This window comes from Coptis chinensis, chromosome 4 (genome assembly GCF_015680905.1).
Source record: "Coptis chinensis isolate HL-2020 chromosome 4, ASM1568090v1, whole genome shotgun sequence".
NCBI lineage: Eukaryota > Viridiplantae > Streptophyta > Magnoliopsida > Ranunculales > Ranunculaceae > Coptis > Coptis chinensis.
In genome coordinates, this window is record NC_141459.1 from 40,090,012 (window position 1) to 40,116,557 (window position 26,546).

General features: G+C 39.0%; 1 protein-coding gene and 3 long non-coding RNA genes across 4 annotated transcripts; 2 read left to right on the forward strand and 2 right to left on the reverse strand.

Annotated features, from left to right (window-relative positions):
- Positions 1-4,906: 4,906 nt before the first annotated feature.
- Positions 4,907-10,975, forward strand: LOC147503490 (C2 and GRAM domain-containing protein At1g03370-like). The gene is made up of 9 exons (XM_086556809.1): positions 4,907-5,401; positions 5,879-7,135; positions 7,639-7,824; positions 8,012-8,295; positions 8,383-8,499; positions 8,718-8,980; positions 9,511-9,679; positions 9,817-10,089; positions 10,189-10,975. The coding sequence occupies exons 1-9, from the start codon at positions 5,053-5,055 to the stop codon at positions 10,381-10,383; spliced, it is 3,093 nt and encodes a 1,030-aa protein (XP_086412935.1). The 5' UTR covers positions 4,907-5,052; the 3' UTR covers positions 10,384-10,975.
- Positions 10,976-19,483: 8,508 nt separating this feature from the next.
- LOC147503491 (uncharacterized) lies at positions 19,484-20,564 on the reverse strand. Its single transcript, XR_015220197.1, has 4 exons — positions 20,462-20,564; positions 20,188-20,357; positions 19,991-20,027; positions 19,484-19,562 (listed from the first exon to the last, which is right to left on the reverse strand). It is a non-coding gene; the product is annotated as an uncharacterized LOC147503491 (long non-coding RNA).
- A 770-nt stretch (positions 20,565-21,334) lies between these two features.
- On the reverse strand, positions 21,335-25,154 carry LOC147503492 (uncharacterized). The gene is made up of 6 exons (XR_015220198.1): positions 24,859-25,154; positions 24,152-24,271; positions 23,485-23,621; positions 23,326-23,391; positions 23,191-23,256; positions 21,335-21,523 (listed from the first exon to the last, which is right to left on the reverse strand). It is a non-coding gene; the product is annotated as an uncharacterized LOC147503492 (long non-coding RNA).
- On the forward strand, positions 22,300-24,394 carry LOC147503493 (uncharacterized). Its single transcript, XR_015220199.1, has 2 exons — positions 22,300-22,743; positions 24,219-24,394. It is a non-coding gene; the product is annotated as an uncharacterized LOC147503493 (long non-coding RNA).
- Positions 25,155-26,546: the final 1,392 nt, after the last annotated feature.

Below are 26,546 nucleotides of genomic sequence, written 5' to 3' on the forward strand. Positions count from 1 at the left end.
ATTCAGACAACTAATAGAACATTGATGCCCACCAGTCTGATGCCCATGTGTGATGCGACTCTTTCATACGACAAATGGTGGAAGTGCTATTTTTTCCTTTGGTAGTATATACTTATGGCTGAAGTTATTAGGGGATTGCAATGTCAGCGTTAATTAAAGTTTAAGAGTCAACGTGATAATGGGGAGAAGAAAGACAGATACAAAAAAGAAGAAGATAACTAGATAAGAAATATAAAGAGATATGGTTATAGATATTCCTGTCGCTATAATCAGTGCATGTTATGGCCGTGATTTGCAATTACGTGCAAGACGAAAAGGCTTAACCATGGGTTCCATACTTATTCGTCAGAGAAGATTCCTTTGAAGTTTTGCTAGATAGTGGACACGAGATAATGAAGTAACTTGAAGGAAGCTACCACTTGACCATGAAGTCATTAACGCAGTAAACGCTCGATCTCTACCTCAGAGACTCAGAATATATGTCGATATGAGCATCAATTGAAAGTCACAAGGTGGACGTGGGGCTCTGTCACTTGGTGTATGTGTGCTTTTGCGTGGAGGGGATACACACTACACAGTTGAAAGGGCACCAAAGAGGATGGTTCCTAAGCAAGATTATGTGTCAAACCATCGTCTACGTATACACATGTTCAAAATCACGTGATATCTGCAATTCCTAGCAAGGTGAAACTGAAAAGTATAGATATGGAGGTTTGGTACTGAACATGGAGTTCTTTGGAGAAAGATTATCACTGCCAAGTATAGTCCTCAAAGCATGGGGGCAGACCACCTGACGTGACAACCACTTATAGTTGTAGCTTTTAGAGAGGCATTTTAGCATCTAAATCATTGTTCTTCAGTGGTGTTCGCTACTGTGTTGGTCAGGGAAATAATATAAGGTTTTGGCATGATGTTTGGTGTGGCGAGGAACCCTTTTTCTTGCGATTTCAGAATATTTTCAGATTTGCAGTTTTGAAGGAGGACACAGTTGTGGACCATATGTCTATGGACGCGAATGGTATTAATTGGAACCTGCAAGTGTGTAGACGAAATATCATATCCGAGGGAGTGAAGCAATTTCTCTCAATGCACTCACTGATACTATTTCTACTGCTCATATTGGGAATGGGGATGACTCTTGGGATTGGAAGTGGACTAAGGAAAAAACTTTTACAGTCAAATCCTTTTATCGACAACTACTCAAAGCCAGTAGAAATGGTGCTGAGATTACTTCTCCATTTCAACATGAGATCGTTTGGAAGGTTAAGATCCCATCTAAAATAAAGTTTTTTTTTTCTTCTAGTGCACTCTATGGGAAGAATTCTGATGATAGATAACTTAATCACTCGAGGAATGTCGATTCCAAATAGATGTGCTCTGTGTAAGAATGGGGAGGAAACAATCTTACATCTCTTCCTCCAATGCTCTATCACAATTAACTCAAGTATGGAGTCACTTATCTCCAGTCACAATCTCCTCTTTTCATTCGATTTGCCACCTCCTCAAGGAATGGCCTCCACCTGTACACAATATATGGATTCACTACCTTTATGTGGAGACTCTTGCCTTATGCAGTTATCTGGGGAGTATGGAATGCAAGGAACAATTTGATTTTTAGAGATGGCACCCTGTGTATTGGAAACATTATCCAAGCTATCAAGGGGATTATATGGTTTTGGATGGGAGTTCATAAGGACAAGAAGCAATTTACGTTCGCCGATTTTATGTTTAATTGGGATGCCCTTATTGCGAGCAGATGAAGCCTTGTCTCCTTCGGGGTAACTGTTTTGTTTTTTGTGGCGATGTAGCCCATGTTCATATTGTTGAGGTTCTCACTCAACAATCCCTTGTATCTTCTCTGGCTAAGATGAGCCCCTTGTAACAACTGACTTAGGTCTTTTGATAATGAAAATATTTTACCAGATAAAAAAAAAGAAAAAAGTATAGATAAGGGAGTCGGGGGTAGCTCAAGGCAATCAGGGGCCTAAGCAAAGTTCGAATACGTGGCCTTCCACTATTAATATATACCAATAAAATTGTTACATCTTATAGATTTGTTTGTGTTATTTCATATGAAAACAAACCATCAGTTTATTTAACAACAAATTTAGAAAATAACAATTATTATAAAAACTAATCCCCAATATTTTCTTTTTTTCTTTCTTGAATAGTCTTCTCACAAACTAGAAATTTCAATCATTTAGCAAAGAATTGCACAAGAGAGAGAAGAAGCAAAATTCTACACCAAATAAACACAATATAGAAAAACCAAAAAATACAAAAGAATGATAGATGTAAGATTGAAGTGTTGGTTTTAATGCCTCATATTTGATTATTTTGTTATAAGGTGATGAAGAACTTTAGTTAATTATGGAGGTGTGTAAGTGTTTTTTTGTTGAAGAAGATGAAAACACGAGGGAAACAAAGGGGTTTTCTAGTTTCCAATGTAAAACTATTTATCTAACGGATTAAAATAAATGAAAAACAATAGTGAGATTTTTTTTTTGGCTAATAAAACAATAGTTGGTTGTGGGCAAGAATATATTGGGAGCCTTTTGGTTTGTGGGGGCCTAAGCGATTGTATTTTGCTATAGGTAGAGTCGGCCCTAAGGAGTCTAATTTTCCAGTTCCATAAATAAGCTTCCACCGAAACTAGAACCAAGTGACCAAGTGAACATAATATTTTCACATATTTACCAAAGAAAAAACAGTGAATGACTCTCCATGGCAGATCGGAAGAAAGAGTAACACTCATAACCAATTTTTTTAATCACTCACAAGGATGGGTAGATGAAATGTCAAGTATATCTTTGACCCAAAATTAAAAACGGCTCGAGTAGATGAAAAGTCAAGTTTACTCCTGCCGCGAAATAATAAACGGTCCAACCCAACCGAAACGACCCGGTGTATATAGTATGAATAGTGATTGTTCATACGTATGAACAATTTCCCTGCCGCGAAATAATAAATGGCCCAACTCAACCGAAACGACCCGGTGTATATACTATGAATAGTGATTGTTCATACGTATGAACAATCAATGTTCGTACCTCAACGTAAGCTATAAACAATTGTGGTTCATATGAACAATCATTGTTCATACATCAACATAATGTATGATCAGTAAGAACACCGGCCTATTGGAATATAAATAATCATTGTTCATACCTATTTGGGTTGTTCATACATTAATATGAGTTATGAACACTCATTGTTCATACCTATTTTGGTTCATACCTCAACATAATGTATGATCAGTAAGAACACCTATTGGAGTACGAACAATCATTGTTCATACCTATTTAATCTGGAGTATGAACAATCAATATTCATACCTCAACATAATGTATGATCAATAAGAACACCTATTTGCAGTATGAGTGTTCATATATACATAACAATCATTGTTCTTACCTATTTGGGGTATGAACAATGATTGTTCATACTTTAACATGAACTATATATGAAAAATTATTATTCATATCTGGAGTATGCATGAACAATCATTGTTCAATTTATACATTAATATATTGTATGAGGTATGTTTACCTATTTAGGTCATTGTTCATACATCAACATAATGTATGAACAGTCGTTGTTCATAACAAAACGATAAAAAGAGTAAAATCGGAAAATATTTATTTCAAATCCGGGGCTATTTGTCTTTACGAGTTATTTTCACTCAAAAATTGGTTTTCAAGGTTATTTTCGCCCGAAAATTGTCCTTGAGAGTAGGGGTGTACATAAAACAAGCCGAACCAACAAGACCGACCATAACCGAACCGAACCGAACCGGTCGATTTTAGATTGGTTATGTTTCTTAGTCAGTTCGGTTCGGTTAAGTACATGTGAAAACCAATAGGATCGGTTTGGTTGTCAGTTTAGTCCCAAACCCGACCCGAACGAACCCGTTATATATAATCTATATTAAAATATACATAGTTAATTGATTTAATTTAAAAATATGTGAAAACAGGTCGGTTCGAGTCAGTTAACATCCGTTAAATCGTAACCCAATTGGTTCGGTTCAGTTGGAAATTAATTCGGTTTGGTTACAAAAAATATATAAACTGACAAAGTCGGTTTGGTCTTTGGTCTAGTCCCAAACCCAACCCAAACCGACCGATGCACACCCTACTTGAGAGCCATAAAAAAACGTTAATTCTAATAGTGATTTTCACTCGAAAATGGCGTCGGACAAATTTCTCGATCTATGTAGAGTGGACTAAGGCTCAAAATATCGCCGATATATATCGTTTGTTTGGTGCACCGACATAGATATATTCGATATATCTCAACCGAATATTGAATCATTTTTTTCTCGATATATATCACAATTTCTGATATAACGATATATATCGACCGATATATACGATATATCCGATATAAATTGTTGACTTTGACCGATATTGTTGATTTTGATCAAATATTGTTGACTTTGAACGATATATTGATGATATTTCTGATATAATCGATGATATTTCTGATATATTGACATTCAAAACAAAATTTTAACTGGTCAACAAAAAAATAGATATCTTTGATATTTTTAATATATATCGGTTTTTGGGTACATTAAAATATTCACAGAATTCAATATTTTGGGCCTTAGTGGACAAAGTGGCTCTACCATTTCGTAAAATGCACGCACAGTTCATAGAAAATTCTATGCACATCTTTACCATTGTTGACTAACACGCTGCAGGCTTTGTCACAATGAAAACGATTATCTCATTTCATTTCACTTTAACACCAAATTAATTTAACCCATTAAACTAGTCTTAAGTCTTAACCCAAAAAAAGAAAAAAGAAAATTAAACTAATCCAAGTCAAAATCACCTCCTAAATAAGTCAAACCCAAAGAAAAGAACAAACAGGTACAACGCGTTTGATTTTTAGTTGAAGCTACAAAAACTCCATTTCCTATTTTCTCTCTCATTTTCCCACAAAAATTTTCCAAAATCTAAAAACATTCCCTTTTTAAGCTATCCTATATTCACAGAATCTACTTTCCTAAAAAGCAACTTCACTTTCCAATCCAAAAAAAGAAAAATGAAGTTATTGGTAAGAGTAATACAAGGAAGAAACTTAAGAGCAATGGATTTAAACGGGTCAAGTGATCCATACGTTAAAGTACAACTTGGAAAACAAAAGTACAAAACAAAAGTAGTTAAAAAGAACTTAAACCCAACATGGTCTGAGGATTTCAGTTTCAAAGTCGAAGATTTAAATGAAGATCTTCTTGTAACTGTTTTAGATGAAGATAAGTATTTTAATGATGATTTTATAGGCCAACTTAAAGTTCCCGTTTCGAAAGTCTTTGATTCTGACAATAATAGTCTTGGTATGACTTGGTTTACTTTGCTTCCTAAGAATAAGAAGTCCAAGACTAAAGATTGTGGTTAGTACATTTTCTTGATTTTTTTTTTAAATTTTTTTGTAGTTGAATGTATTGAAATTTTAGGATTTGTAATGTTCTGATAAATTTAGTATGTGGTAAAAAGAAGAGATGGAAGCTTTGTAGTTTAGTTATGCATGTCTTTAATGTGCAATGTTTATTGGATTTGATGCAATGTGTGACAACGTGTATTTTGTGAAAGGAAAGAATGTTGTTAGAGATGTTAGAATTAACAATGTGTGGGAACTGCTCCCACTTTCATTTTACAGAAATTTTAGTTGACTTTAGTGGGAAATTTTCCCAGATACTCTAGCACTCCCCCCTACAAATGAAAAGTTCTTGCAAAATCAAACACATCCATAATCTATTCTAATTATTCAAGTTATGCTTTTCATATTTTGAATTTCTCTGTCTTTGTTGCTTGGTTTGCTTTTAATACACAAATTGACAATTGAACTTTCGTTTCCCTCCTTTTCTTAGGTGAGGTTCTTCTTGATGTATCATTGTCCAAAAACAATTCTTTTCTAGGGGATACATTGTTCTCTAATGATGACCATGCATCACATATGGAGAGTAATGAAGACCTTACAAGTGAATCATCATCTGTACAGTCTTTAAATAGCCCCTCAAGATCGTCTTTCAGCGCCACTTCAAAATCATCTTCTGCAATGGAAATGGAAGAAAAACCATCTCCGAATATTTTTCCTCGTCTTGTTCAGATATTTCTTAAAAATGGAGAAACAGCTTGCAGTACCAGTAAAAGTGTTACGGCCTCAGAGACAAAAATATCCGATTCTGAAGTTCATGAGAATAGTTTCGAGGATCAGCCCTCCAATCAGTCCTCATATGGAAATTTTGGTGAATGTATAAGAACCTTGGAAATGAGAGACCAAGGAGGGGAAATTCCAAGCAATTTACCAGGAGTACTTCTAGATAGATCTTATGTGGTTGCCCCATCTGATCTCAACTCTCTTCTCTTTTCACCTGATTCAAGTTTCACAAAATCTTTGGCTGAACTGCAAGGAACTGCAGAACTGCAAGAGGGACCTTGGACATTTGAGAATGGAGGGGACAGGTTGAAAAGAGTGGTAACTTACGTGAAGGCTGCTACCAAAATAGTCAAGGCAGTGAGAGCCACTGAGGAGCAAACATATTTGAAAGCTGACGGGAATGTATTTGCAGTTTTAGTAAGTGTCAGTACACCAGATATTATCTATGGGAACACCTTCAAGGTAGAATTGCTCTATTGTATAGCACCAGGACCTGAAGTGCCAACAGGAGAGCAATCATCACGGTTGGTTATCTCATGGCGGATGAATTTTCTTCAGACCACAATGATGAAAGGTATGATAGAAGGTGGAGCTAGGCAAGGTCTCAAAGGAAATTTCGAGCAGTTTGAAGATCTGTTGTCTGACAATGTTAAACCAGTCGATATGAAAGAATTTGGATCCAACAAAGAGCAGGTCTTGGCTTCTTTGCAGGTGGAGCCACAGTCAGACTGGAAGCTGGCTACTCAGTATTTATTGAACTTTACTGTGGTTTCCACTATTCTCGTTGGTCTGTATGTTCTTATCCACATCTTATTAGCCATGCCTAGCACGATCCAAGGTCTTGAGTTTGATGGACTAGACTTGCCAGATTCAATTGGTGAAGTGGTTGTGTGTGGGATTCTGGTTCTACAAGGTGAACGGGCTTTGGGGATGATAATACGTTTCATGCAGGCCAGAAACCAGAAAGGTACCTCCCATTTAAGAACTTCTTAACTCTTGTCGTACTTGGTGTTGTGTCATTGTTTGTCTTACACTAACTCGAGCATGGTTATGTCATCTTCTAACTGGTAGGAAATATCATGATTTTCAATCAGTACATCAGAACATGTTACAAGCTTACAGTATATAAGTAAAAGCGTCTCACTTAACAGTATTAATGTATTATGCAGCATTATAGCTCAACTCTAAGATAGTAATTTTATTTCTTGAGAAGAGGGTATATTCACTATATTGTTACCAATCACAAAAAAGAAAAAAAGATGATATTTGATTTTAATTCCACCTATGGACCTTGAAATCTTTATCCGATTCATTTGGTGATCACTCGAGTCCCATGCTTAGGATTCAGCAGGTCTATGACTTGCAGCATTCTCTGCCAAAACATAATCTGTACAAATTTTCTCTTTAATTTATTATTTTGTGAGAATATGTATAGGCTGACTCATCCATGTTATAAAATTACTACTTTAGGCACTACGGATCATGGAGTGAAAGCGCAAGGGGATGGATGGTTGTTAACTGTTGCTCTGATTGAGGGAAGTAGCTTAGCAGCCGTTGATGCAACTGGTTTCTCAGATCCTTATGTGGTCTTTACTTGCAATGGGAAAACAAGAACGAGCTCTATCAAGTTCCAGAAAGCTGACCCTCAATGGAATGGTAAACTCACTTTTCTTGAATATTCACTTTCTACTTTCTAGTATCAGTGTCCTCTCAAGGCCTACCAGTGAGCTTAAAATTGGAGCTAACTTCATGCAGTAGTGAAACAACTTGTTTACTGGGTCCAAATTCTTTTTACAAATGCTTCATGCACTGATGCTGCAACAGAACACTTTTCAACCTGCAGAAATTTTTGAATTTGATGCAATGGATGATCCTCCATCTGTTTTGGAAATAGAGGTATTTGATTTTGATGGACCTTTTGATGAGGCTATAACTCTGGGACATGCCGAAGTCAACTTTCTAAAGTCTAATTTGTCTGATCTGGCGGATATATGGATCCCTCTTCAAGGAAAATTAGCTCAGGCATGTCGCTCTAAGTTGCACTTGAGAATTTTCTTGAACAATACAAGAGGTAATAATGTTGTTAAAGAGTACTTGGCGAAAATGGAGAAGGAGGTTGGTAAGAAGGTGAGTTGCTTTCCTGGTTAGGAGTTGTATCTATTGCTCTAGTTGTCTTTTCCTGTGCTTACTCCTAATTCCCGAAATTATATGTAGATAAATATAAGATCACCGCAAACGAATTCAGCATTCCAGAAAGTGTTTGGGCTTCCCCCGGAAGAATTTCTCATCAATGACTTTACTTGTCACCTGAAGCGCAAGTTGCCATTGCAGGTATTGTACAATAAACTATCTAGTTTGTTTACTTCCTAAACTCTCAAAAGAGGGGAGTTTCCATGCTTCAACATATTCATTTACCCTGCACTTGGTTCATCCTTGCTTGTCCTGCAGGTGGGTCATCCTCTGTGCAATTAGTTACGGACCTTATGGTCCATTTTGTTATGGCAGGCTATGTCCTGTTACCTTATCCATTTACCGTTGATTCTTTGCAGGGTCGTCTCTTTTTGTCCGCAAGAATCATGGGGTTTCATACGAACATGTTTGGAAATATAACAAAATTTTTCTTTTTATGGGAGGACATTGAAGACATTCAAGTGCTTCCACCTACTCTGGCATCTATGGGTAGTCCATCCATCATCATTATTCTCCGTCCGGGAAGAGGTATGGATGCAAGGCATGGTGCCAAAACACATGATCAAGAAGGCAGGCTGAAGTTCCACTTCCAATCTTTCGTGTCTTTCAATGTGGCTAATAGGTACTTAATAACCTGACTCTGCGTACTTTGACTTTTGATCATATAAATTCTATGAAAAAGTACAAAAATGAGTAAATATGCATGGAAAGTTACATCTTTTAAACAAACTTTTGGGGAAATAATCCATTCACCCAGATGCTCCCGGGCTGGAAAAATATAAAAAGACAGAAGACTGGTGATGGTGTTGGAGCATCGTCAGATTAAGGTGGTCGGTCCAGATTTTTTTAATAGACAAATCTATTAAACTCCCTTCCTTCCGGGTGAATTTCTGGAGCATCTCTGAGGTGCACGGTCCAGATTTTCTTTAATAGACAAATTCACCCGGGGTGTGGTTGGTGAATTTCTTTTTCAAGTGTGTAAAAACGAAAAACTAAAGATGGTCAGTCTTGCTCTTGTATTAGGGGTCAGCCAAACCCCCCTCTTGTAATGTACTAAATGTACATTCGGGAGTGTTTATGGGGAAAAAAAAATGTCTTGCTCTTGTACAATGTGGTTTTGAGTGAAGAAGATAAATCTGCTACTTCACGCAGGACAATTTTGGCACTATGGAAGGCAAGATCGTTAACTCCCGAGCAAAAGGTTCAAATAGTTGAAGAAGAATCTGAAGAAAAAAATGTCCAAACTGAAGAGAGCGGAGCTTTTCTGGGACTGGAAGATGCCACCATGTCAGAGGTTTATTCGTCTCATCTCTCCATTCCTGTAAGCTCTCTCTCATTTGCAATGTGCATGTCCAGTGTAGAGGGCTTTATTAGAGCATCCAGTTACTCTCTTCGACACAGACCTTTTACCCCTGTAAGTATTGACCTTGGTATTGTAATATTTTACTGCATTCTCAGGTGAACTTCTTCATGGAATTGTTTAGTGGAGGCTATATAGAGCGGAAGGTCATGGAGCGAGTGGGCTGCCTTGAGTATTCGCATACCTCATGGGAATTGGTAAAATCTGATATGTACCAGAGACAAATTCGTTACAAGTTTGCCAAGCAGATTTCGAGCTATGGAGGAGAAGTAACGAGTACTCAGCAAAAATACCCTTCCTCTAATAACAATGGATGGGTGGTTGAAGAGGTCATGACCCTCAACGGTGTCCCTTTAGCAGATCATTTCACTGTATGACAACTCCTGTTACTATTGATTTGTACCTTCCTATTGTGCTTTTATCGTTTCTTCCTTTTGTAATTCAATTATTTGTTTTGAAACTCCTTGCAGCTTCAGATAAGGTATCAAGTTGAACATCTCCCTTCAAGACCAAAATCATGTAATGTCCAGGCTTATTTTGGAATTACTTGGCTCAAAAGCACCCGGCATCAGAAAAGGGTCACAAAGAATATTCAATCCAATCTGACTGTTCGCTTGAAGTCAATTTACGGTCTACTTGAGAAGGAATATGTACCAGGAAAGTAAATAGTATGTTCATTCTGAATATAATTTCGAGAATCACCTTCTAGATAGACGTTCGGATGATTGCATTCCTTCCGTGCATAACTCAGACTTACTGAGATCAAAGAAGGTTTTTGTGATTCCACAATGATGATAGAAAATTAGTAACCCAACATTCCTCTTGAATACGATGGACATGACTATTGCATGGCTGATGCCAGAAGACTGAGAGCTGTCTAAAGATGGCGTTAGTTGATTGATTAGCTGATTTATGGGAGCTCAAGTTTCAATATTTATATTGACACATGCATACAGTGCTTGTTGGTTCGATTTGATTCAGACAATCTGACTCTACGAACCTCTAACAAGAAGGGATCAAGAAATCGTAATTCAGACAATCTGACTCTAGTTAGTCAATGCTCATGGGATCAAGAAATTGTAATTTGGTCATTCCTAGCCTCCTAGGTGAGCTGTGTTGTATGATGTAGATCAAATGATCAATTTGTACTTTATTTTGTTATTTATTAATTTTTAAATTTAGATGTCTGTATATAGAACATTTTGTATTATTCAAGTAATTTGCAAATAAGAAAATGTCTGAATGTAGTTTTATATATTTGGTGGGCGTGTTTCCTCTTAAACCAGAGTATCAACTGATAAACAACAGAGAAGAAACATCATAGAAATACGGAGAGTTGTTCTTTTTCCTTTTATGAAAGTCTGAATTATTGATACAGGTTGTACGCTATATGCAAAATGTATAGGACCGTCTCTTTTGGCCTACTGTGCTTGATTACAGCCCTTGCGATTACAAGTCCTTGGTGGACATCTAAAGGAACTCGAGTACTCAACAATGCATTGTACTAGTGTTCCTATGACGTCTTAAACTTTCCACAGTGTGCTTTTCTTTTTTCATTTCCCTAGATGGCTAGATTGCACTCATCGCAGTATGAGGGCAGTTTCCGAAGTTTCCAACACATGGCCAATAACAATTTAAGCTTTTGAAGTACTTTGGTGGAGTCGTGGAGATCTAGCTCTAGTTTCGCAGTGAATTATTATTGGCAAACTCGAAATAGTTGTGAAGTTTTTTATTCGGTCTTGACCGATATACATGTTATTTTTGGCATTGGTGATACAGAGAAAAATATGCTGCTGTATATCTAGCAGAGTTTGTTCGTCCTAACCATTTGAAATGAGAGATTGACTCTCGGCTCCCTTGACGTAATCACCTCTACAACTTAACCCCATTCATCGTCTCTCTCTCCCTCCAAATCAACAATGAAAAATTGCAATGGTGGTCACAATGTCATTCTTTAAACGGCATAGAGGTCTTGATGTAGAATATATGTAATTGATCCTCGATGTAGGATATATGTCAACCTCACCCCCATTCCCTTAAGAAGATCTCATAGAAATCAAAATGAACCTATTAAGAGTCAATGTAGTGGTGTGATCCGGGGTATGGTAGATCAACGGTGAGATGAACCCGAAGTAATATATACTGCGGAGGGATGGTGCACATGATCGGGCCGTGGACTAGAAATTACTGTACGACAACCCTACACGTGGAGGAAAGAGTGCCGTGAGATCAAGGGACAGAAGGACGGCTGGGGGAAATAATAGAGTAGTATAAAGAGAAAGAAAAGGAGAGAGAATAAGAGGAGGATTCATTGGAAAAAAGAGGCTAGATTGACCTAGGGAGAAAGAGAAAAAGAGAGTGCTTGTAGAGAGTGAGGTATAACATTTGACACCGTCTGTGGGGAAAGAGAGCAAAGCAACGTGGAAATGGCTACAGTAGGAAAGAGAGGAGTAGGCCGACCGCGAAAGGTGGTAGCGCAGGAGCTGGAGGTGGAAGTTGTAAGCAATGAAAGGGGATATCAACGAGAGGAGACAGCCGCGGGGTCGGCCTCGGAGGAGACACGACTAATGCAGGAAGAGATCGCGAGGTTGAGAGAGGAGAATGATGCACTAAGAAAAGAAAGAGAAATGGCGGAGGAGGAAGGGAGAGCGGAAGCGAGTGAGGAGTCTGACATGAAGAAGAGGGTCCAGACCTCGTCGAGAACCTAGTAGCAGGTCTTACAATGGAGCAAGTCCAGGAAATGATAAGCAACGACTGGGAGGCGAACCTTCAATAGGCAAAGACCCAAATGGGTGCGGCTAGTCAGGTGGTGGCTAGTCTGAACCGCAATCCGCTGGCGGATGTGATATGGGCTTCGGAGGTGCCGAAATGGTTCAATCAGCCAAGGTTTGAAAGGTACGACGGTAAGGGAGACCCAGCAAATCACATTCATCATTTTAGGCAACAAATGCCTCTCTGGCAAGAAGCATGGTATAGTGGGTTGCGATGCATAATGTTCTCAGCTAGCCTTAAAGGGGGAGCATCGGACTGGTATTATCGGTTGCCTTCGAGGAGTATAGCTAATTTCCAAGAGTTGGAGCAGGCGTTTATAGATCACTTTATACATCAAAAGAGGCGGGTTGTACGTGGACATCGCGACCTTGTTCAATGTTAGGCAAAGGTCCGCGGAATCGGTAAGGGATTATCTTTGTCGATTTAAGGCCGAGACATGGAAGGTGGAGAACTTGGATGAAAGGGCGGCAGTGATAGCATTCGAAAGAGGTCTGCGGCCAGGAACGGTGGTCCATCAGTCTGTGGCAAATAATGAGATCGCGACCTTGCACGAGTTGTATTTGCGGGTAGAAAAATACATAAGATACGAGGACACAATGCAAAAGGATTCTAAAAGGTCAGCGAAAGCAGTGTCATCTGTGGAAAAGGGAGGGGATCGCAGAAAGACGGAGTCGTCGGATAGAGGCAATGGAGGGTATCACGGATATTCATCGCATCCTAAAAGGAGTAGAGAGGTAGCGCGAAGGGAACAAAGGGAAAGGAAGCCATACTACGAGTTTGAACATACACCTTTGAACATGCCGTTGAGTGAGATATTGTCGTTGATCAAGAATGCTCAAGGATACGAGGGACCGCGAAGTACGCCGGTCGAGATGCTGAACAAGTCGTGGTGGTACGCAATCATGAGACTAATGATTGTTATGCGCTGAAATGGTTGATTCAGAGGTTGATAGAAAAGGGAATGATGAGAGAATTTATTGTGGGGGCCCCGAATGAGGAGTAGGTGCCAGCTCAAGGGAGAATATTAGGAACTATTAATGTTATTTTCAGTGGAGAAGTTCTGAGTCATAACGCTCATAGAGACAAGGTAAGAAGAATTGCAAGTATACAGCAGATAAATGAGGCAACCAGAGGGCTCGCGATCCAATTCACGGCCGACGGATGGAGGAGATATGATTGTATTCTCCAGCACGGACCTTCGAGCTGTCGATACTCCCCATGAGGATGCTTTGGTCATTATTATGGCGATGGGCAATTACATGGTAAAAAAGGTGTTGATTGATTGCAGCAGTGCAGTGGACTTGCTGTTCAGGGGAGCTTTGGATGAAATGAGGATTGACTCGGGGCAACTTAGGCCACCGCGGTCCAACTTGTATGGATTAATGGGAGTGTCACGAAGCCTATGGGAGAGCTTTTGCTACCCGTGACGACAAGGCCTGTGACGGTTTTCACTCGATTCATGGTGGTAGATTCCAACTCCCAATACAATGCGATTCTGGGAAGGAGGTGGATCCACAAAATGAAAGCGGTGCCATCAACCTATTATTAGGTAATTTGATTCCCCACTTCAACGGGAATGTATGAAGTCTGCGGTGATCAGGTGGAAGCTAAGAATAGTCATCAAGATACGGTTAAGAGGATGGTCTGTGGCCCGGGAGGAGAATCATCTAACCCCAGGAAGAGGCAGACATAGCAATTACAGTGCGCCGCCGTGGAAGGGGAGGCGGAGGTAGTAATGGGACCGAAGACTCTAGACGAGGTCAAGGTAGTGAATTTAGGGGTAGGAGAAGAAGAGAAATTTACATCAGTAAGGTCCAATTTGCTGGAGGAGTGGAAGAGTAAGTTGATACAGTGTTTGCCAAAGAATAGTGATGTTTTTGCATGGGGAATAGAGGATATCACAGGGTTGGACCCCGGTTCGCATGCCACCATTTGCATATGAGGGAGGATGCAAAACCAGTGAGACAGAAGATGGGGAGTGTGAGGCCGAAGTACGCGGATGGGATTCGAGAGGAGGTTGCCAGGTTGAAAGGAGCGGGAATCATCAGAGAGGTGGAGTTCACAAACTGATTGTCTAATATCATTGCGGTACCAAAGAAGAATGGCAAGGTTCAAATGTGTGTTGATTTTACAGATGTCAACTTGGAGTGTCCTAAAGACAGTTATCCTATGCCGCGAGTAGATGAGCTAGTGGATAGGACCACGGGATTCAAAATATTTTCATTTATGGATGCCTCTATGTGATACAATCAAGTCACGATGTATGGGCTGGACCAGGAAAAGACGTCTTTCGTGGTGGAGGGGGGATACCTACTGCTATACGAGGATGCCATTTGGGTTAAAGAACGCCGGGGCTATACCTTCCAGCGGTTGGGGGAGAAAATGTTCGAGAACAAAATTCGAAAGGGAATCGAGATATACATAGATGACATGGTGGAAAAGAGTATGTCAGAGGAAGAGCACTGTATCGGCCAAATTCATGACTATCAGGATGACACGTCTCATGGACGGAGGTAACATAAGGCACAAGGGAGAGAGAGCATAGGATCTAGTCCGCGAAACATTAAAGGGACGTGGACTCCAGAGAGACATAGTGGCAAGGAGGGGTTCAGTGACTCAAGAAGATGCAAGATAGTGAAACCGGGGTCAGATGTACAATATCCAGTCCGCGATAAGTAATGCGAGAGGTGGACAGTTAGAGAAAAGAAGGAGATGAGGATAAGAGGGGCGGTTACGAGAGAGAGAAGAGAAGGAGAGATGGGAAGAGAGAGAGGAGGGAAAGAGGAGAGAACTACGGCGGCACAGCTTGATCCCCCGGAGAGTCAGGGGTACGTAGGCAGCCCTAAACGGGTTCAGCTGAAATGTTCACAAGAGAGAGAGTCTCATCTTCGAGAAGAGAGAGAGGAGATTGGAGGTGTGAGGTTAAAAGGTACGAATAGGGTTCACACAATGGCGCCGTCTGTGGGGAACGATTATGATCTTTCCTTCACATTCTGAGATGAACGAAAAAAGAGACCAGCTACAAAGAGAGCTATTTTTCCTATTCCGCTCAAGATCCCATTCCTCAAACTTCGGTAACACAGAAACAGACCTTTTTATCTTTTGTTCTTCCTCTCCTCGACTCACTCACTAAAACAGAGAGACGAGTGTGACAGCTCACTCCTAATGACTGCAAAACTTCTTCTTCTTCTTAACTCAGTTATGTTTAATTTCACTGTGTTTTGTTTGATATGTTTGGAAACAAAAATGAGATTTTTTCTGTTTGTGGAGTGAATCGAAATATTCGAAAGACGGAATTTGTTTGACTTTTGGTGGGAATGTTTACTTACGGCCGACAGCTATGTTACGGAGGAGTTAAGGGTGGATAGTGAAAATTTGTTGGAAGAGTTTGATTATTCCTTCAGGGAGGCTCACAAGCAGAACCAGTGAGAAAGTAAACACAAAGTTTGATAGGAGGTTCAGTCTAAAAGAAAGCCATTCCATAGCTGATACACTGTGAAACCATGGTCTTGAGTGGTTATCGATGAGTCCCAAATTTGTATTGATGAACCGGCATTCATGATCAAAGGCTCGGATTGTAGCAGCTCCTGAAAGTGATTCTGCAAAGCGAGCAAGTTCTCTAGTAATGGGTGCATAATATCGCTGGTACCATACGCATACTGTAGTCACTGGAACAAAAATGGCGAATACTTGCCATGCACATTGAGACATGAGGAAGATGGTACCTAGAATTCGTATTATTGAGAAGGCACACCTACCTACTTTGTTAGCTATCTCCATGTCCATCACACTTTGGTCTGTAGATGTCCGATTTAAGATCCTTCTAGTTGGTGTTGAATCAGAGAAAGACATTGGAGCTCTGAGCACGCTGTGAAGCATTCTTGTGAAGAACTTTTGTGATGTCAGAATGCCAACTACTGCAATTAGTGTTGCACGCACGAGTACACAGAGTGAGCTGCCTACATAAAGTAGTATGTACACGAGGAAAAGGTAACTCATCCCCATTTCGGGCTCAGACTCTGGTGAAAGTGGAGAAGCCCATGCCATCCAATAATTGCTGCATATTTGTAACAATTGGAAGAGTGATTGTGCTAAGATAATGAAAGGGACCAGTAGTCCACCTCGCACTGCCGTCTGGAGAGAGATTATGTTTGGAGTCTTGTTTACTATTTAGAAGTTCTATATTAGTGGTGGTGTCTGTATCAGCTTCGCTGTCTGATATTGGTGTTTGCGAAATTCTACTTGTATTTTCAACTTTCTTCAAACTTTCCAGCATGTGCAACTCTTCCATTTTGCATCACCAGAATGAGGTCAGCTGCAGGAAGAAGCTCCACTTGATGTGTAACGTAAATGATGGTCTTGTTTCTGAGAATTCCCAGCAGGCATTCCTCAAATAGTTGGGTGCCTGTATGAGCATCAACCGCACTGAAAGGGTCATAAAGGAGATAAATATCAGCGTCCTGGTACACTGCGTGCGTGATTTCTGCTTATCTTTCCAAGAACAAGGGAAACCTTAAGAGAAGCTTTTACATGGTCATTCATGACCGTATCTTTCGGCCAGTTTTCATTCTTGCACATCTGGCAACGATTGTAGGAAGTAAAGCAGCAATTTCAGCTTCTTACTCAATTATCCACCAGTGTCGAGCACTTAGGTGGTGCTAAGATAGTTCATACATCGAGTCAGATACATGGACGAATGTACATATCTAAGGCGAACTGGATTATGATAGCATTCTGCCTTGCTGTTGTTATATGGAACCGATAGAGGTCAACTTGATTACCGCAATAATGTTGATAGTGTCTACCCTACTTTCAGAAATAAGCTTTACTCCAGCAAGAATTGATTGCTGAGTATGCATTGTTTCGAGGCAAAGGAACAAGGAGATCCAGAGTTTGAGACTAAGATTGACAGATTGGAGTGTCCGAATACGAATAGTAAGATAATTACAGGAGATATGCAGAGACACACTGCGGCAGGTAACTGGTTTATTTTACCATCATGTACATAATAGATAGACGAGTAGTGACTCGGCCGTCAGCCAGAGTTACACTGGGGGCAAGCAAGCCTTGTCCCCGTCTTTGGTAGAGATGTATATGGGGACAGATTGGGGTTGTCCCCAGACCTCGTGGTACTCCGCGAACCTAGTCGCTCTAGGAGGTCGCGGACCATGAATGAGAAACGTGGTTGTACACCGCAGGGTAAGACAGATTGTACACCGTTTGGAACATATGATTGCCGTTATCTTTGCATGCAAATATGTATGCTGAATTAATGTTCCTCGTTAAAACTCACGTATTATTTGTGCAATACTCGAACATGAAAGTTTCAGGTTACAGAGAAAGAGAAAGACTTGCTGTACCGTGGAACCGAGCGGAGTTTGAGCTGGTATTGGGAGATGGATCCATCTCACCTCATTTACTACCTTATTTGCCTACACTATATTGTCGTCAAAAACTTTACTGTCTCCATTAAATGTGTATTGCATGATATAACATTGAGTAAGACCAGAGTCGAGCCCCGTACTAGCTATACGGGGAACCTCAGAGTCTTTGTTTGGTTTTTCAATTAAAAGAGAGGAAGCTTGCTTTTACATATTGCTAAGTGAGTCGAGGAATGATCACTACACCATAACAGGCTATTTGCAACGGCAAAAAAGCGTTGCTAATAATTTTCGCAACGCTTTTTAAGCGTTGCAAATATGGCGTCGGTAAAGTGTTGGAAATATTTGCAACGCTTAAAAAAGCGTTACAAACAGAAATTTCAACGCTTAAAAGCGTTACAAAGCGAACTTTCCAACGCTTATTATAACTATTGCGTATACATATTTAAAACCTTTGCAACGCTTTTTAAGCGTTGGTAATTTGTTAAAATTTTTACCAACGGTTTTTAACCGTTGCAAAGTTGTTAGTTAATTTAAAAAAAAATAATTTAAAATTCGTTTGTAACGGTTATAAACCGTTGCTGATGGGTTGCTAATAAAAAAAAAAATAATTTCTCATATTTTGTAGCGAGACCAGCTAAACCAATTTGGTGGTATAACTAAGACTTTTATGACCGACACAATAACACAATGACAGCTAAGGTAAAACAACAAATGAAAACCCCCCCACTTGCTCTCAGTAAAAAAATAGTAATCTGAAACACAAAAAAACCCTACCCACTAGTGCCAAATCAGGAACAAAAATATATTATCGAGTTTAACCATAATCCCCTTGCTTTCCACATTGGTGTAAGCACAAAAAAAAAAAACTAGTCCTTAAATACACCATTCAATTCCTATCTCTTACAATGTTACAACCTCTCCAAACCCAACCACATTTACAACATTTCAATCTAACATGACAAAACTGCATTTAGAACACAAAACACAACAAAATAAACAAAGAGGGCTTTCAGTTCATTCTAACAATGCATCCACCGGCCCTTCTTATAATGTGACAGACAGCAAAACCAAAATTACCCCAAGCCATTGAGTCCCTTGGATTCTCAGTGCTCAGTTCACCATTTTGATGTGCAAACTTACTAAGCAATGAAGTAATGAAATCGGATGGAGTAATTCCATCACTGTTTTGTGATTTGACAGAAGCTACAATGGTGTTGGCAATATCTAACAAAGCTTCGGCATCTGCAACTTGTTCCCCTCGATTACGAATCAACCCAAAAAGCAAAGAGAGAACATATAAGTGGAAGAAAAAAAGCGGTGTTTTCTCCATATTATATTCATAAGCAATATCGAGAGTGTGGTCATACATACCAAAACATCATAGTGTTTTACTAAGCTTAATAAAGTCCTACTTACGTTGTACTTCAAGACAAGCGGTGCCGGGGAGCATTGTAACAATAAAATCAAGTATGCTAGGTACATCAAAATCAGTAACTAATTCAATGATACATTTTTGTTTTATATTGCAAGCTAGCCACTGAAATCAAACTAGAGAAGCTATCATGCCCAAATGTAGACATAATAATAAAAACAAGAGGGGGAAAAGTACCTTTGACTATGTAGGCTTTCGACTTGGTCGATAACAGATTTGAATTTATCACCCTCAGCAGAAATATTCTCTCTCTCATCTGAAAAAATGGTGAAATACACAAAATTAAACACCCTTAATATAATATAATATGTAAAAAATATATATATAAAAAAAGATTAACACATATAATAAGGTACCTACGAAGTACGAACCAAACTCAGTCATCAGGCAATTGAAAATGACTAATCTTGGTGATCCTTACAAGTTACAATGCAAGTAAAAGACTTTTCAAGTTTTTAGTGAGACGCTGGTTCCTTCTCTAGTTGGAAATATAACAATTCACTCGCCATAAATCAACAATCAGAAACCCGATTGTAAACTATAGATATAATTATAAAAAAACACCTAATTTGTGACACTCTAATCATAGATTACAAAGAGACTAGAAAAGCAAGAACCCAAATAACCTGAGATGGTCAAGTAGATGAATAACATAGAAAATTTTATATCGTTAGGCATACTTGCCTTTGGTAAACTCTCACGCATTTCGTCAATCAACCACCTACAATATTAAGTTAAGAGCAGTTAAATCCTAATATTTAGAGGCCAGAAAAATAGAAAATAAACATAAAGATGATGTATAGATGTCTTTATTAGTCATCCGTATGCTCAAAATCCATTTTAAGACCTGCATATTTGAAGCAAACAGAAGAAGCTAGTACCTATAATCAAATGATGGAAATAGCCGATGTAAGGTATTCACTATGAATTCCACAGTTGCATAATCAATCGAACTTTTCCAGTTATTTTGTGGTTCAATAGCTTTACGGTACCAGGACATAGTTCCTTCAATTTATCTCCTTTTCCTTCAAACTCATAAAGCTTTGAGCTCCTATAAGTCAATGACCAAAAAGACATGCATAAGATAGAATGTACTGAAAATCATCTAAATTTTAAAGTCAAGGAATTAAACAAGGTGATCATAGCTTAGCTTACATTTGGAGAAGCACATCTTCATCTTCTTCACAAGTTATTATACGTTCTACTTCAGCTCCTGCATTTTCAACCCTACTATCCAAAAGCTTCGTTGTTCTTTCCAAATGTATGGCAAAGATCATTGCCATCCCCGTCCTCAATGTCTGTTGACTCGTTAAATGTTTGCATAAAGGTATCTCGATCTGAAAGAAAATGCTGGTGTTAGTATCGATAAGAAGGTAAGACTAAAAGTTTGATACGAAGAACTAGGTTTTGTGAAATTCAAAACGACTTATGATAGAACCTGTAATTTCACCAAAGATCAATAAGAAGGTAAGACTAAAAGTTTGATAGGAGCTTGATCATAACCAGAAAATTGTCATGGAGGAGTCAACTTCAATGACTATAGAGTTCCTTTGTGCCCGGTCTTGTCGAAAAGATCCATCTCGAACTGCAAGACGAGTGATGAATTAGCTAAAAGGGTAGTGGAACGAATAACATAGGTATCTCAACAAAGAAAGAAAGCCGAGAAGGCTACTGCTGAGGTGTTGGCAATTTTGGAGAGCAATGGGATAAGTGACATATCCGAGGTAAATGCTCAAAGGGAATGGGAAGATAAGTTCAGAGGAATAATTGCTATACTCCGAGTCCCGTGAACATGGAAACCAAATGGATATTACGGAAGAACGAGATGAGACCGGGGCTGAAACTTCAGATGCCATCGATACCATTCCTTCCCTTAATCAAGTAGGTAAGTCAGGGGTTGGAAGAGGATTGCAAGAACAAAGACGAATGAGCAAATCTTTTTCTAATAAGCAATAGAATTTTCTAATCGGGACAACAGATTTTTGCAGAACAGCGACATCATTTCAACAATCAATCAACCACGAAGAGTTCTCCTGAATTTTCATTCCCATGCCAAGAAAATCTACAAGCTATAGGACAAATGAAAAAAGGAAGACATGGTCAGAGAACAGTTCAGCATCGTATGGATCCTCTGAGAATAAGGCAACACCGTTTGCTTCGTCAGAAAACTATGTCATAAATTGTCAATAGGATATCAAAAGGCAAAGCTGACTGTTCCTGCAACACATCCAAACCGAACCCGCAATTGCACTAGTTTAGATAATGAGCTGATAAGATTGCGAATTCTTGAGACAAAAAACTGTATATAAGAAGTCTAGGTAAACAATAGTATCATCAATATTTGACATTTAAGAGTTTCAATGAACATAGTCATAGTCAGACAATCAGTATTTTTCCCATCAAATGCTTACATGAGATGTCGAGGAGTGTATCTTAACATGTTCAAATAACATCCTACGCAAACCACGCCGGATTTGTTTTTCGCCAATATACCTAAGTAGTCTAAGTTGTGGACAAAACTTGGCCACCTCGACACCCAACCATCAATCACACTCGAGAGGAGGACACATCCATGGTAAACATGGCCATTGCTTCTAGTACAAGAAATCAAGGTGAGATATCCATCAATCATGTTATCTTATCTTTCACGCACAACAACGTTTGTAAATTTATTTCATGCATACAACAACTTTTAATCGGTTCCCAATTCTTAGACATAAACCTCATTGATATATATATATATATATATATATATATATATATATATATATATATATATATATATATATATATATATATATAATTTCTATTTTCTTTTTCCTTTTTGGATAAGATCCATTTGAAATGGATCAAACCGGGCCTGCCTCATTTCCTTTCACTCTCCAGTATCTCATAAAAACAGTCACTTGTCAACTCTGATCCATTTTCTAAGGACAACTTGGGAAGTTGTTCTTTTTTTGATTTGCTTGTTATATTTTGATTGGTTTTGAAATACCTGTGAGCTTGAAAATAAAGATAACTCAATATAGTTTGTGTGATTAGAAGGCTTGGCCTGTTGTTATTTTCTTGATTTGCTTGTGATTTTGTGTGGGATCAAAAGCTTTGTATTCTTGTGCCCTTTTTGAAAGCGATTGGTGAAGTATTTTGAGCCCTGAATACAACTTGGAAGGACAGAGGCAGAGAGAGAGAGAGGGAGAGAAATTTTCTTAAAAACCTCAGCCCAAGCTCTTTCTTAAAAACCTCACATACTTGCTCATATGTAGAAACATTGTTTTACACATGTAGAAACATGTGTGTATGCTGAACGTGTACATTGTTCTAGGTATGCGGATGGGGACTTGCTATCAGCTGAAGATGAGAAAGTTGTGGTAGAGAAACTTCTTGCTTATCATCCACATTCCCAAGATAAACTTGGTTCTGGTCTCGATTCCATTATGGTGAGTTGCAACTCAATTCTTTCGTTTTATTTCCCTATCACCAACCTAATAGTTATTAATAGTAAGACGCATAGCTCAAAACTCATGTTGGTACACAATATTTGATGGGGCTGTTTTGTTCACAACACATTACATCTCAAATAAATAAAATACACTTCTAGACTCTAGTGGTTTTCAGCCTTTACAATAACTAATACATAAATTATTTGATTTTGCATCAAAGAAAGAAGGGTCTATATATGTATATATAAATAAACATTTCCAACTAAAGTTGCAACATAATCCCAATTCTTCCAGGTCAATCACCTAATACATTTTTTTTTATTAAAATAAAAATCATCATAGAACTCTTAAACAAAGATGTTAACACGACTTTATTAGCATTTAGCAATAGGAATATCCAAGCATTAACATGAAATTCAAAGATACTAAAAACAATCAACTCACTTGAACTTGAAGCTGAAGCTGCTTTAGATACTCAATAGCTTCATCCAGCATAGACGCCTTATCAGTCTACCAAAACCAAAACATCAAAATCGAAAATTCTACCAACAAACCAAAACGCGTAAAAGATGGTGTTACCTTGTTAGAATTAGGAATTAAATTCTGCAAAGCTTTCATTTTCTCATTAATCCTACTTCTCCTCCTCTGTCACAAACCAAACAAAAAACCCATCCAATCCAAATCATCACCACTAATTTCATAAAACATAACTAACAATCATTAGCCATTAATCATTACCTTCTCTGACAAATTATGAACTTCAGCTGCTCTACTTCTTTGGTACAACACCACTGATCTTGACGAATAATTACAATTCTTGATCTGATCTTAGGAGCCATGGAATACAGAAAATTTTATCCACCTACAGCCCCATACTGCTACATGCATAGGGAAGTTTAGAAAACCTTAAAACACTTCAACTATAAACTTAATTTTTTCATCTCATAAATATAATGCTCCCTATGAAAGCCATTTGGATCTTCATCCGGACTCACAAACATTATACACACTTAAAGATTCTCCATAACGAATGATGCATTGAATAAGATAATCCCCTCTAATCTCAAACAACCCCTAAGTAGAACAAAAGTATAAGCTATACCTGTAAGTGAAGAGTGTAGGCAAAGGACATTGTTTAATAATAGTTTCAAGATGATGACTAGGATTAAAATCTTTTAAATAGTCCAATCTAATTTCCACAACATCAGCTCCACACTCTTTCGCTTTTCCCATGTCAACTAACATTTTTGAAACCGAATCTCCCATTATTGGTGCACATATTAATGTTGAATTATTATTCTTATTACTACTACTTGTTTGAGCAGTATCCGGTGACGTTAACTACAAAATCCAAAATATAAATAGTAAAAAGATGGAAAAATTCCTTGGATCTAAGAATACAGACCTTTTAAAGTAATCAAGTGCAGTGGTGACATTGATCGTTTACAATCTCATTCCTTTTGCAACTGCAGAGTACATTCAAGACAACCTGAAGCTCTTGTTAACAAGTCTTTCCATTCCACACCTGAAAATTTTCTGACACACCTGAACATCTTAGAGGAACTGGGCTTATGAATTCAGTTTCACTTTCTTATTGTTTTACTTGTGCATGTATATAAAGTTTACATGTCTTCTTGACTTGTTTCTACACCATGAACTCTAGTCGTATGGGGTGTGTGGGGGTAGAATTTATCAACTTGATAGTGTTGGGTAGAAAATGTGTTCAAGTACTAAAATGTCGCAACTACCAAGTACCTACTGAAATGTATTCTTACCTAGGGGGGGGGGGGGGGGAAGAAATTTGAAATTTGAACTTAAAACAGTGGGTTTAGTGGATGGAGCAAATCCAGTCAACTATTATTAACCTTCTTAAAATAGAACAAGATTCCAACTAATTATTAATGCTTCATTCTATCCACAAATGCAATCAAATCAAACAGAATGACAATATGACATAATAAATTCCAAGACAAGTACTAAAAGAAGACATCTTGATTTGATTAGTGAAGTCTAATAGACAAATTAAGTTAAAAAAACAAATGCCCAACGACAAATCCTACAGAAAGGAAGAAGAAGAAGAAGCCTTGTTGCCATATTTTACAAACACATTACCTCAAACTGCAAGAAATGGATTGTGTCAAAACGGACTTCCAAACTCCTTGTTTTCTTCTTCTTCTTCTTCTTCTTCTTCTTTCTTTTTCTTTCTTTGATTGACTGTTTACTGAATCTGAAAATTAGGTTTTGAGGAGTGCGAAAATAATGCGACGGTGAGAGAGAAAGAGGAGAGAAAAAAAAAAGTCGTGTTTTATATTTCGATTTTTTTCGTTTCGCGAAATTTTTAAGTTTGTAACACTTCTCCAACGCTTTTTAAGTCTTAGCAATTAATTCCGGAAATTCACCCAAATAAAGCAACGCTTTACAACATTGCTAACGTTGGAAACTTACTAACGCTAAATAAGCGTTGCAAATAAAAAAAGGTGCGTGTTGCAAATATCCTATTATGGTGTAGTGGATAGTTTGGGTTGAATGTTATATCAATGAAATAGAGAGCATACTTCTTCCAGTTGTTTCATGAGTATTGGGATATGAACGAAAATAACTTGGGGGCAAATTGAGCTGCCCCATCAGGCTTCACAGTTGACCAAAGACAGCGGGGGAGATGAGCCCTTCGCGGACTAGATGTCCAAATTAAACTTGGGGGCAAACTGAACTGCCCCCATCAAGCTTCACAAACACCAAAGACAGCGGGGGGATGAGCCCTTCGTGGACCGCAGTGTCCGAATCAAGCTTGGGGCAAAATGAGTTGCCTATAAGCCAGAGAGCGGGGATGAGCCCTTCGTGGACCGCAGTGTCTGAATCAAGCTTGGGGCAAAATGAGCAGCTATAAGCCCGCAGAGCGGGGATGAGCCCTTCATGGACTGCAGTGTCGAATCAAGCTTGGGGCAAAATGAGCTGCCTATAAGCCAGAGAGCGGGGGGATAAGCCCTTCGTGGACCGCAGTGTCTGAATCAAGCTTGGGGCAAAATGAGCTGCCTATAAGCCAGAGAGCGGGGGGATGAGCCTTTCGTGGACTGCAGTGTCCGAATCAAGCTTGGGGAAAAATGAGCTACCTATAAGCCAGAGAGCGGGGGGGATGAGCCCTTCGTGGTCCGTAGGTGTCGAATCAAGCTTGGGGCAAAATGAACTGCCTCTAAGCCAAAGAGGTGGGGGGGAAGCCCCTTCACGAACATGATATGGAGTGTTACAGAAATAGCTGTGGAGAATGGGATGAGACCCTTATGGAGATCTTGGTTATTCGAATAAGAGCGAAGGGTTGAGACCCTTCGGATATATATGTTGAGCTCTACAAAAGAAAATGGAGGGATGAGGCCCTTTGAGGGCGTGATATCGAGTTCCATGAGTAAGTCACGATGGGTTGAGACTTTTCGTGGACAATAGGTGAGTTGGAAGAGTGAGAGCGGGGATCGACCGCCTTCGCGGATATTCTAATGAGTTCTATGTAGAACCGATTGATTGAGACACTTTGCAGAGATGATGATTTATTGTGAAGAGTGAGGGCCAAGGGGAAAAACCCATCGCGAACTAGAGTAAGGAATCGCGAATCAAGTAAGTAGAGGATATCTCGGACCCCTGAACAGAGTTCGTCGCGTGGTTCCGGGGGCCGAGAGGGGGCATCTGTATCGGCCAAATTCATGACTATCAGGATGACACGTCTCATGGACGGAGGTAACATAAGGCACAAGGGAGAGAGAGCATAGGATCCAGTCCGCGAAACATTAAAGGGACGTGGACTCCAGAGA